At 65.9% G+C, this 12,407-nt stretch overlaps 1 protein-coding gene across 1 annotated transcript; it reads left to right on the top strand.

The window, feature by feature from the left end:
• Positions 1-287: 287 nt before the first annotated feature.
• Positions 288-4,575, top strand: TMEM59L (transmembrane protein 59 like). The gene is made up of 8 exons (XM_062178601.1): positions 288-464; positions 930-1,074; positions 1,168-1,262; positions 2,008-2,160; positions 2,492-2,594; positions 3,081-3,198; positions 3,767-3,884; positions 4,038-4,575. The coding sequence occupies exons 1-8, from the start codon at positions 288-290 to the stop codon at positions 4,164-4,166; spliced, it is 1,038 nt and encodes a 345-aa protein (XP_062034585.1). The 3' UTR covers positions 4,167-4,575.
• The last annotated feature ends 7,832 nt before the right edge of the window (positions 4,576-12,407 follow it).

Genomic DNA, 12,407 nt, shown 5'->3' with positions numbered 1-12,407 from the left:
TTTATTTGGTCCTTTCTGCCCTTAGCACTGACCTAGGTGGCCCCCACGCGTGGGGACCAGCGAGGCGCACCCTGGACACCCCCCCCCCCGGGGTCCACCTGCCCCGCCCCCACCGTCGGCGCAACAGCACCGCCCCCCACCCCATCCCACCCCCGCCCGCTCTCCGCATCCCCCGCCCCCCCTTCCCAGGCTGCCTCGCTCAGGTGACGTCACCGCCCCGGTCCCCGCCGCCGCCGCCGCTGCATCCGAAGCCCGAGTCCCGCGCGCCCCCCGCGCACGGCCCGGCTATGGCTGCGGTGGTGCGGATGCCGCCGCCGCCGCCGCCGCTGCTGCTGCTGCTGCTGCTGCTGCTGGCATCGGCGCCCGCCGCGCCCGCACGCGACCCCTTCGCCCCGCAGCTCGGGGACACGCAGAGCTGCCAGCAGCGGTGCCGCGAGCGCGACCCTGGCCCGCGGCCCTCACAGGTGAGGCGCTCGCGGCGCCCGCCCCGGAACCCCAGATTCTTCCCATCGGGGAGGGGGCTGGGCGGGGGTCCCTCCGATGGGAGAGCTGCTGGTGGTCCTGGGGATGGGGAAGGGGCCGTCTCTCCCGTGGGAAAGGGGCTGGGGAGGGGGAGTTCAGGTGGGGTGGGGGCTGGCGCCTCCTTCCTGGGTTCGAGGTCTGTGGCGCAGGGACCCTCCGGGTCCCAACCCCCACCCCTCTGCTCCAGCTCGGCCCCTGGGCCGCGGTCTGGGCTACCAGGCCTCATCGTAGCCTCCCCCCCCCAGAGGCCTGAGCCACCCTAGCAGGCCTGAGCACCCCTAGGGAGCCCCAGGGGGGCTGCGCTGTCCCCCACTGCCCCTGGGAGCTAAGAGCCCACACCAATCTCCCTGCGTCCTCCCACCCCTCCCGCTCCCCTGAGCCCCGGATCTGCTCCTCCCCAACCCCAGCCGGGGCTGCCGGCCCCCTCCGAGTCCCCGTATGACAGGGCCGTGCTGGTCAGCGCCTGCGAGCGGGGCTGCCGCCTCTTCTCCATCTGCCGCTTCGTGGCCAGGAGCTCCAAGCCCAATGCCACGCAGAGCGAGTGCGAAGCAGGTGAACAGCCAGCGCTCCCGGGCGGCGGCGGGTGGGGGAGAGGTGGCCAGGGAAGGGCCAGCGGGGTCACTGCCCCCCCCCCGTCCCCTGCAGCCTGCGTGGAAGCCTACGGGAAAGACACGGAGCAGCAGGCCTGCAGAGAGGGCTGCCAGGGCCAGCTGGCCGAGGCCGAGCCGTCGCTGGAGCAGGTGGGCGCCCTGGCACCTGCACTCCCGTCCCCAGTGTCCCACCCCTGTGCGGGGTGGAGCCCGCATCACACGCTTAGCACTGGGCCAGAGGCAGGAGTAGAAGCCGCCAGGGCTGCCAGGCGCCTGTGATGGACGAGCAGGTGGCTCGGGATGGGGGGGGGGGGGCCAGAGGACTTGGGTCCAGGAAGAACAGCTTCCCAAGGCCACGGGGTCCTGGGCATGGGGACAGAAAGCACTGCCCCCAAGTGAGTGTCCCAAGGCACATCAGGGAGGCACGCACAATCCAGCCAGACGCTCCTGGGCGGGGGCTCCCCCAGAAAACCCTCCCCCATCTTCCTCCGCTCCAGGGCGCCCTTTCTCATTGGGAGTGACCTTCTGACATTAGCAAAAATCCTGAGTGTGGTTGGTCCTGGCTGGGCTGGGGAGCCGCCCTGATGTCCGTAGTCTCTGGCCTGGCCGGGTCGGGTTCTTACCCTGTGGCAGGCCCTTGGCAGCTGTGTCTCATAATTTAGTGGCAGTCCCGTGAGGGAAGAGAGGGGTCCCGTTATAGGACCCAGAGAGGGTAATGCAGTTCCCCGAGGGCACACAGCCCAACACCAGCGCAGCCCTGAAGTGTTTTACGAAGACCTGCTGCTCCCACGCCCCTCAGCCAAGTCCGATCACCCTAATTCTCCCAGCACCCCTCCTGCTGCTCAGTACCCCACATGGGTGACACGCCTGCGTCCTGGGCCTCCCCCTCCCCCAGAGAAAGGTCCTGGAGGCTCCGAGCGGGGCCCTGTCCCTCCTGGAGCTCTTCTCCACCCTCTGCAATGATTTTGTGAACTCGGCCCAAGGCTTTGTCTCCTCCACGTGGACTTACTACGTGCAGACGGACAACGGGAAGGTGGTGGTGTTCCAGGTGAGCGCTCAGTGGCTGCGTGGTGGCCAGGGCTCTTGGCTCATGGACTGCAAAGTCCGCTTCAGGCGCCGCGGATCCAGGGGCTCACGCCCATCCCGGCGATTCTGTGGGCGTGGTCTACAGCGGAAGCAGGTGCATCTTCCTGCTTAGGGAGGGCGGGTCCGCCCCTGACGTCAGAGACGGGGTCCTCCCACCCTGTTCCCCAGCGGAAGTGGGTGCCAGTGGGCAGGTGTGGGGCACTGTAGCCCGCCCGGGAGCTGGCAAGGCACCCGCCATGGCTTTGGTGTGCCCTGTCGATGGTCTTCCCTGTGCTGTCCTGCTCCTGGCCCAGACCCAGCCCGTGGTCGAGAGTCTCGGGTTCCAAGGGAGCCATCTGCAGCGAGTGGAGGTGACCTGGCGTGGATCCCACCCCGAGGCCTTGGAGGTGCACGTGGGTAAGGACTGAGACCGCCACCTCTCTGTGCCTGCACTCCCAGGATCCTGGGGTCCGTCTCCCAGGATCCCTCGGTCTGTCTCCCAGGGTTCCTCAGTCCGTCTCCCAGGATCCTGGGGTCCGTCTCCCAGGGTCCCTCGGTCCATCTCCCAGAGTCCCTCGGTCCTTCCCCTAGAGTTCCTTAGTCTTTTCCCAGGGTTCCACGGTCTCCCTGCCAGGGTCCTGCCCCCCACCTCCTAGGACCCCTCGGTCCATCTCCCAGAGTTCTGTGGTCCACATCCTAGAGTTCCTGAATCTTTTTCCCAGAGTTCCACGGTCTGCCTGCCAGGGGTGTGCTGTCCATCTCCCAGGGTTCCATGCTGCACCGCCAGGGTCTGGTCTGCATTCCCAGACTCCATGCCCCCTGCCCCGGGTCCTCCCTGCCGCTACGGTGGCCTCGCTGGGGGCGGGCTGGCGGGGCGGCCGCTGAGGGCCCTCCATCGCTCAGACCCGGTAGGCCCTTTGGACAAGGTGAGGAAGGCCAAGATCCGCGTCAAGACCAGCAGCAAGGCCAAGGTGGAGCCGGAAGAGGCGCAGGACAACGACTTCCTCAGCTGCATGTCCCGGTGGGCGGGGCGGGGGGCGGGGCGGGGGCGGGGCCTAGGACAAAGCAGGGGCGGAGCCACGTCTGGGGGCGGGGCAGGGAAGGGGCAGAGAGCCTAAGGCGGAGCCAGGGCTGGGGCTGGGGCAGGGCTGGGGGCAGAGCCTAGGGCGGAGCCACGTCTGGGGGTGAGGTAGGGGCGGAGCCGGGGCTGGAGGCAGAGCCTGGGGTGGAGCCGGGGCTGGGGTGGAGCAGAGGCGGAGCCGGGGCTGGGGTTTGGGGGCAGGGCGTAGGGCGGAGCCTCATCTGGGGCGGGGTAGGGGCGGGGCCAGGGCTGGGGCCTGGGGGCAGAGCCTGGGGCGGAGCCGGGGCTGGGGCTGGGGCAGGGCCAGGGCTGGGGGCAGAGCCTAGGGCGGGGCCACGTCTGGGGGTGAGGTAGGGGCGGAGCCGGGGCTGGAGGCAGAGCCTGGGGCGGAGCCGGGGCTGGGGTGGAGCAGAGGCGGAGCCGGGACTGGGTGGGGCGGAGTCGGGCTGGGGTGTGGTCTTCCCTGGCCCCGCCCCAGCAGCTGAGCGGTGCGGGCTGGGTCGGGCAGGCGCTCAGGGCTTCCTCGCTGGATCCTGGCCTGCTGCCTCTTCCTGTCCGTGCTGGTGATGCTGTGGCTCAGCTGCTCCACCCTGGTGACCGCGCCGGGCCAGCACCTCAAGTTCCAGGTGAGTGAGGGCGGCGCCCCCCAAGTCCTGGCCTGGGCCACCCCCTGTTCCCACCTGCTGCATGACTGGAGGGGCAGGAGGCTGGGGGTGGCGGGCGCGGGTGTGCGGCTCAGCGGCCCGCCCCGCCCCCGCCCTGCCCCGCCCTCCCTGCAGCCCCTGACCCTGGAGCAGCACAAGGGCTTCCTGGTGGAGCCGGACTGGCCCCTGTACCCGCCCCCATCACACGCCTGTGAGGGCAGCCCCCCGCCCTACAAGCTGCAGCTGGACCTCACCAAGCTGTAGCACCGCTAACTGCCGGGGCCGGCTGCCTGCGCCTGCGAGTCCACGGCCTGCGGGGGACCGTCCTGGGGCTTCTCCACCGCCCCGACCTCCGACCTTCTGGCCCCGCCCCCTCCAGAGCCTCCTGCCAGTCCCCTCCCAGCTTGGCGGGCTGCCCGGCCTTGGTTCCTCCCCCACCATGCTGTTCGTCATCTTCTGTCCTGTGGCTTCGCCCCTAGTCCCGGGTCGCCTTTCTTCTCTCTTCTTCCCCCCCCCCCCCCGGGAGGGGGCTGAGGCCGCAGGGGCCATCCCCTCCCCCATCCTGTCCCTGTCCCAGAGGCCCCAGCTCCCCACGCAGGGGGCAGGGGCGCTCCCAGTGGGGAGGGAGGGCGGCTGGGGCTGCAGGTGCCGCATGGGGGTGGGGGAGAATAAACCACGGATACAAAAGACCCTCGGCTGAGCCTGATTCTCTGTCCTTGGATGAGAGCCCTGGGACCCTGTCTTTTGAAGATGTATTAACAAGGCAGAGTTACAGAGAGAGGGAGAGGGAGAGAAGGAGAGAGAGAGGTCTTCCATCTGCTGGTTCACTCCCCAGATGGCCGTAACGGCCAGGGCTGGGCCAGGCTGCAGCCAGGAGCCAGGAGCTCCATCCGGGTCTCCCGCGTGGGTGCAGGGGCCCCAGCACTCGGCCACGCTCTGCTGCTTTCCCTCGATGCATTGACGGGGGGCACCCCCTGCCCCGCGGCACCTGCCCCAGGGCCCTGATCTTTTGGCCGTAGGAAAGGCCCAAGAGCTCCCAGTAGCATGAGAGACACAAGCCAGCGGCCTCCTTGAAGGCCAGGCCCCTGACCACCCAGCTCGGGTCACACTCCCACCCACGGGTGTCCCCAAGATGGTGGCTCGTGCCACCCGCCGGACCTGAGAGGCTCCTGCCTCTTCCTGTGCCCCTTACCACCCGAGGCACAGATCAGAGTTTTGTGACCACGCGGGGGACGGAGGGCTCGGAGCACTGTCCCCTTGCCCCTTGCCCGCCCTACTCTGGGGGGCTGGGCTTGGCTTTCTCTGCCAGCACCCACATCGGCCGCCGAGGTCATATGCGGGGCCCTGGCGGGGTGGGAGGGTCGGGGCTGTTCCTAGGGTCCCCTGGCAGAGACCACAGCTCCCCTTGGGGGCTGCCTCCATCTCTGGGGACCATCCGCGTGCACGGAGCGGGAGGGACAGCTTCTTCCATCCCCGGTTCACTCCCCCACAGTCCCCGCAGCCGCCGGGGCCAGGCCAGGCAGAAGCCACGCGTCCTGGGCTCCATGGGGGTCCCCCACGTGAGGGGGGGGACCCACGTAGTTGAGCGGGATGTGGCGTCCCAAGCAGTATGTGTTTTGTTTTTTGGTTTTTTTTTTTTGTTTGTTTGTTTTTTGTTGTTGTTGTTTTTGGCGGTGCAGGCAGGTCGACGGCAGTGTGGGCAAGCCGGGCAGCGTTGCAGGCAGCCGGGCGTCGTGGGCAGCCTGGCCGCTGCCTGTCACCGCCCATGTCTGTTCCCCGCCTGCCCCTCCCCGCCCGTCTCAGCGGCTCGTCCTCGCCCACCTGCCCACTCGACTCCATCAGCAGGGCCCCCACGCCTCGCTTCGTCTCCATGGCAACCTCCGGGGTCCAGGCTGCTGCCGCTCTCTCACCGCCTCCTCCCTGCGTCCCCTTCCAGCCGCCCCGCTGCTCCATCTGGGATGCAGCAAATCCCATCCCGGGCGCCACCCACTTCTGGGGTTTCCTGCGGCCACACAGAGCCCCAACGTCCCAACGAATCAGCAAGCACCGCCTCCCACGTCTGGCCCACTCAACCGCTACCACGTCTAAGGAGGCTCCGCCCCCTGCTCGCTAAGCTCCGCCCACTCGAAGCTCTGGATCCCTGGAACCTACCTTCGGGCCCCAGGGCCTTTGCACTGGCTTCCCTAGTATTGTCTATATCTACCTGTCCACCTCTGGGCTCTTAACCACATTTATAACGCATGACTATGCTTCATTGTTGATCTCCTGTAACAGAATTAAATGGTTTTGTTTATTTGAGAGGCAGACGGAGAGAGCTCACAGCCGCTGGGTCTCCCCAAATGTTTGCAACAGCCCAGGCGGGGCCAGGCTGAAGCCAGGAGCTGGGACCTCCCTCCGGGTCTCCCACGCGGGTGGCAGGGACTCCAGCCTCTGCGCTGTCACTGCTGCTTCCCAGGGAGGGTATGCGCCGGGAGCTGGCTCGGGGGCGAGCGGGGGCTCCATGCCAGGCGCTTTGCGTGCCCCCCCCCCTCTGCGTTCTGGCCTGTGGCTCCCCCTGTAGGTCAGACGCCCGCTCCGGGACATCATTTTCTGTCTGAAGACGGCGCCCCCTTCCCCAGGGTCTGGGAGCCGGGGATTGGGCATCGCGCCTGCGTGGGGCCCTCCCTAGCCAAGCTCATTCCTGGCGCAGGTTGGCCGGCGCCCTCCCGCGGGATTCCCCATTGCCCTCCCACACCGTGCAGCCTGTCCTGTCTCCCTCCCAAGGACGTCGTGTCCCTGGGCAGTCGGCGGCCGCTGCCCCCACTCTCGATCTTGGGGGTCAAAGATGGACTGCTCGCCACTGTTCCCAGGGCTGGCAGCGGTGGCCCAGGCTCCCAGCTTCCGCTCCAGCTCTCCTGTTTTCTTTTAAATGTTTTTTTTTTCTCATTTTTTCAAAAGGGTTACAGAGAGAGAGAGAGGGAGAGGGAGAGGGAGAGGTCCTCCATCCGTTGGTTCACTCCCCAGATGGCTGCGCGGCCGGAGCTGTGCCGATCTGAAGCCAGGAGCCAGGAGCTCCATCCGGGTCTCAACGCGGGTGCAGGGGCCCAAGCACTTGGGCCATCTTCTACTGCTATCCCAGGCCACAGCAGAGAGCTGGACTGGAAGTGGAGCAGCCGGGACTCAAACCGGCGCCCATGTAGGATGCGGGCACTGCAGGCGGCAGCTTTACCCGCTACGCCACAGCGCCGGCCCCCAGCTTTCTACACCTTGTCCTGTGGACTTGGTGGGAGGCTCCCGGGCACCCTTGTCCACTTTCTCCTCCCTGACAGAACTCGAGCTGGGCCTGCTTGGCGCCCCTCTGAGACTCAGGTGGGCTGCATGGCACGGCCCGTGCTCCTTGGCGATTGGTGGAAGTCACCGAGGGAGCTGCGCCTTGTGGGTTTCGAGGAGGCAGACCTGGAGCTGCCTAGGAGTTTGACCACGCAGGCCAGGGTGCCCTCAGGGGCACCTGCCACGTTGGGGGAGGGGACCTGGGGGAACAGCCCCGGGCCTTCCTGCAGACTCGGGGGAGAGCAGCTCTCCCACCACGTACGTGGCCAGGGGCCCTGCTCCCCGGGGCTCTCTGTCCCCCGAGCACTGCACCTTCCTCTTGTGCTGCACGGGGACCCTGTGGCTGTAACTGACGTCAGAGCAACCAGGGGGCAAGTGTCTGGGTCGCCAAGGCAACCACTGTCCCAGTTCCCCAGGGCAGCCGGCAGGGGACAGACCCCCCAGGGATGGGTGGGGGTTCACGGCTCGGCTGCCTCTTGGGGGTGGGGCTGGGGGTCTCCAGGCCTGGCCGCCCTTGCTATGGGGGGGATGCTCGGGCCCCCGTCCTGCTCTTGGCACTGGCTGCCTCCTCAGGGCGCCCACAGGGGCTGTCCCCTCAGTGCCCCTGCCAACCCAGCTCAACCTGGGTCCCTCAGAGTCCCCACGTCCCCAACCCAGGGCTTTGCCATGTTGACAATTAAACGATCACTTGTCTGCTTGTGTGATGATTGGTTTAATAAATGTTCCCTCTGCCGTCCCGGTCACAGCTGTGTCCCACACACCGCGGAGGCTGCTGGCAATACATCTTTGTCGACACCCTCACTGCTGCTCTGCCTGGGCTGCTCCCCTCGCCGAGCCAACGCGGGGGCCACCTCTCCTCAGTCCCTTCGCGTTAAGTTCACCCAGACCGTCCTGGAACATTCTGGAACCTTCCAGAAAGCCCCAGAACATTCTAGAACATTCTGCCTCCTTTTAATTTAGAAAGAGAGAGGTTTCATGTTTGCTGAGTTCAAAACTCGATCCGGGTCTCCCACAGGGGTGGCAGCGACCCACGTGCCTGAGCCATCGCCTGCTGCCTCCCAGGTGGATGAGCGGGGAGCTGCGTGGGAAACAGAGCCGGGAGGCGGGCCAGGCACTCTGACACGGGTGTTGGCCTCCTTAGCAGCATCTGAGCCACTGCGCCCCGCACCCGCCCCTCCCGCGGGCTTTCTGAGGTCTCCCGGTGCTCAACATGCACGCGGCGGGCGGGCGCTGGGAACGCATCAGAAACAGGAACTCAGAAATCAAATAAATCCAAAATGCAGTGCATGGGATTCGAACTCAGCACCGCCTCCGTCCGCCGCTGTTCTCTCTGCCCCTCCTCCTCCTCCTCTGCAGGGAGCACCCGGGGGCCCTGGGTTCCAGGGTGGGGGACAGCACCCCTGGTGCCCCAGAGAGCCTGCAGGAGGCTAAGGAAGCCCCGCTCGCTCCTTCCCTCGCCAGCAGGCTGGACGTCGGCTGATGGCCGGGGCCGCCACGGTCTGGCCAGCGAGGGTCCCCTGTGCCCACCCTGGGCAGGAGGCTTTCGGCAAACGCCGCAGGTCCAGGTCGGGCATTTGGCACGGCTGTTGAGACGCCAGCTGGGGTTCGAGTCCCGGCTGCTCCACTTCCCGATCCAGCTCCCCGCTGAGGCGCCCGGGAGAGCAGTGGAGGACAGCCGAGTGCTGGGCCCTGCACCTGCGTGGGGGACCCGGATGCAGCTCCACGCTCTTAGCGCTGGCTGTGGTGTCCATGTTGGGAACGAACCAGCAGATGGAAAATCTGTCTCTGTCTCTCCCCCGCCCCCAATCACTCTGCCTTTCAAATAAGTAACTAACTAACTAACTAACTAAATAAAAAGAATCCTTAGGAGTTGGGACGGGAACCCAGGCTCTCTGAAACGGAACATGGGTTCCCAGGCAGCATCTCAACTCTTTTTTTTTTTTTTTTTTAAGATTTTTTTGAAAGTCAGAGTTACACAGAGAGAGGGAGGGAGGAAGAGAGAGAAAGAGAGGTAGAGAGGTCGTCCATCCGCTGGTTCACTCCCCAGATGGCCACCACAGCTGGAGCTGCGCCCATCCGAAGCCAGGAGCCAGGAGCTCCATCCAGGTCCCCACCGCGGGTGCAGGGGCCCAGCGCTCGGCTGTCCCCCGCTGCTCTCCCGGGCGCCTCAGCAGGGAGCTGGTTGGGAAGCAGGGCGGCCGGGGCTCCAGGCTTCGTGTCGCTGCGTGACAATCACCGTGCGGGTCGCCAAGGTTTATTTATACTTTTCCACACAAGGACAGTGGGGCTGTCTGCAACGTTTGGCTGTTGTTAACCGCGTTGCTATGAATGTATTTGTTTAAACACCTGTTTTCAATTCTCCCGGGTAAATGCCATTAAAAAAAAGATTTATTTCTTTATTTGAAAGAAAGAGGGACAAAAACAAGGACACATGGGGCCAGTGCCGTGGGGCGGTGGGTTAAGCCGCCACTTTGCATGCCACCATATGGCCGCCGGTTCGAGGCCCGGCTGCTCCACTTCCAGTCCAGCTCTCTGCTGTGGCCTGGGAAAGCAGTAGAAGATGACCCAAGTCCTTGGGCCCCTGTACCCGCGTGGGAGACCAGGAGAAGCTCCTGGCTCCTGGCTTCAGCCTGGCCCAGCCCCAACCATTGAGGCCATTTGGGGAGTGAACCGGCAGACAGAGAATTTCTCTCTCTGATTCTGTTTCGCTGCCTTACAGATGAAGTGAAAATAAGGAAAATTTAAAAAGAATTAGAAACAGGAATTCAAAACAAATTCTCGTCCTCAGATGCCACAGCGGCCAAAAGGTGGGTTCAGTCCCCATGGCTGTGGACGGCTGAGTGCGTGAGCCACGCGGTGGAATAGTACTCAGCCATGAAAAGGAACACAGCGCTACACCTGCTTCCCCGCGTGGGGGCCCTGGAGACACGGAAGGCCACGTGTGCGACGGCACGGGCCGGGAACACCCAGGACAGGCAAAGCCAGGACGCGGGGGAGGGGCTGCCGGGAGCTGCGGGCGGCGGGGGTCTCATTTGGGATGGATGAGAATGTTCTGGAACCAAGTAGAGCTGCTAGTGGCAGGAGCAGCGTGGACAAGACGCCACGGAGTGGGACACGGAAGCGAGCATCTGGGGAGTCGGGAGTCAGCCCTGGGGAACCCAAGGCGGAGCCGGCAAGAGACGGTGGGCGTGGCGCGCGGGCGACAGGGACCCGTGGCTCACTGGTGGGGGGGTGCACGGCAGCATCAGCGGCCGCAGCAGAGGGTGAGCATTTATTAGACGCTGACCCGCCCATCCTGCAGAGAAATGAAGGGCAGCTTTGGGGGTGTCTCAGCAGCTGGCCCCCAGGGCGGGGGTGATGGTGGACGCTGGCCCCAGACCAGGCGCCCTGCCCAGAGGTGTTCCTGTCCCCCTCTACAATGCCCGGGCGGCGGTCAGGAGCCGTCCAGGGCCCTGAGCCGGGCGGGGCGGGGGAGCAGATGGCACTGAGCCCACCTGTTGGGGTCAGATGGCAGCCAGGCCGGTGGGGACCCTGCCTGTGGCTCCCACCGCGAGATGAGGTGCGTGCTGGAGTCTGTGCCGGTCCTTGGGGCCCCCACTTGCTCCTCTGTGCCTTTGTAGGGTTCAGGCCGAGAACCCGGGGGAGGTCGGACCCTGGCCTCACCCCAACTCACCCCCACTCCCTGTCCGTCCCATCTCTGATTCTTGCACCTGTCGATGGGACCTCTGCCCGTGCCTCTCCATGGCCACCACCCTGGGATGAGCCGCGCCGATTCTGGCCGGGAGTATTTGCCTCTGAACCGATGTCCCGAATTCAAGGTGTCGGCCCTGCAGAGGCCGGCATGGTGGCGCAGCCGGCTAAATCCACCGCCTGGGGACGTTGGCATCTCTTGTCAGAGTGCCTGGTTCGAGTCCTGCGCTTCCAACCCAGCTGCCTGCTGAAGCATCGTGGGAGGCAGCCAAAGACGGCTCAGGTGTGGGAAACCCGGAGGGAGCCCCTGGCTCCTGGTTTCAGCCTGGCCCAGCCCCTGGCTGCCAGATCCGGCAGCTCCTGGTGTATCCAAGGCCTCTGTGCCACGTGCACACAGCGGGGAGCCCGGCAAACCTCTCCCGGGTCATCTTGGGCTGGGTGTCTGTGTGTCTGCCTTGGGGGTCAAGTCTGGAGGTTTACGAAGCATCTGTACGTATGGACACCATTGGGCACAGCTGTCTGTGCGGTGGGCGTGTACGAAGCATGGGTCGCACGGAACAAAGGCCCGGGGCATGCGTGCAGGGCGTCCAGGCCCGTGTGCACTGAACATTTATGGAGCGCCGACTGCATGTAGGAGAGGCCGGCAGACCCCTCAGCTCCTGGGGTCTGTCAGCTTGCTCGGTGTCATCGTTCCACACAATCATTGAGCACCTACTGTGTACGGCGCCGGAGATGGAGCAAAGGCCCACCCCCAGGAGGCCCCTCCCAGCCCAGGCCCGCCCCTGCCCCCAGTGCTGGCTGTGTGGAGGGCTCGGGGTTAGGCCTGGAAAGTTCTGGAAGCTGTGGGCCCTAGGGGTCCACAGTGTGGTGGGATGAACATAGGAAGGGGAGGAGACGGAGGAAGGGCGAGGACCCGCCCCCACCCCACCCCCTGCAGCGGCAGGTTCAGGGCGGGAACTCCGGGCCCCGTGAATGGACTTTGGGGGTGCCAGTCTGCAGGAAGCGGGAGTGAGGGTGTGGAGAGCGCTGGTCGGAGGGGTCCTGGGTGTTGGGACCAAGACTTGGCAGAGGAGGCCGGACCCAAGCGGTCGGAGGTCTGAGCCCCGCGGAGGGCACTAGTCCAGTAGGATGTGGAGAGCAGGGGGTGGGGGAGGGGGGTTCTTAGGGTGCAGCGGCTGGTCCCCCACGTCCGGCCTCCCTCACCTACCCCTGACCCCCTTCCTCCCCCCACCCCGCGCAGCACCCCCGCTCACACCTGCCCCTCCACACACCTGGTCCCCTCCCTTCGGCCCCGCCCGAACTCCCTTTCAGATCAAGTCCCGCCTCTCACAACAGACCCCACCCACTAGCCACACCCCTTTATTTTGCCCCGCCCCATCTGTAAGCCTGACCACGCCCGAACGCAGGCCCCGCCTCTTCTGCAGAGACCAGGCCCCACCTTTCGCCGGGCCCTGCCCACCCACAGCCCACACCCCCTTCCTGGCCTGGACCACCCGCCCCTAGACC

Source organism: Lepus europaeus, chromosome 20 (genome assembly GCF_033115175.1).
Source record: "Lepus europaeus isolate LE1 chromosome 20, mLepTim1.pri, whole genome shotgun sequence".
Classification (NCBI taxonomy): Eukaryota; Metazoa; Chordata; class Mammalia; order Lagomorpha; family Leporidae; genus Lepus; species Lepus europaeus.
The sequence above is the reverse complement of the archived record's forward strand: the minus strand, read 5'-3'. Positions and strand labels throughout refer to the sequence as shown.

Coding starts and splice junctions, on each gene's coding strand:
- TMEM59L (XM_062178601.1), top strand. CDS start 288: ATGGCTGCGGTGGTGCGGATGCCGCCGCCGCCGCCGCCGCTGCTGCTG. Junction 1,075..1,167: donor GCAGAGCGAGTGCGAAGCAG/GTGAACAGCCAG, acceptor CGTCCCCTGCAG/CCTGCGTGGAAGCCTACGGG. Junction 2,161..2,491: donor GGAAGGTGGTGGTGTTCCAG/GTGAGCGCTCAG, acceptor CTCCTGGCCCAG/ACCCAGCCCGTGGTCGAGAG.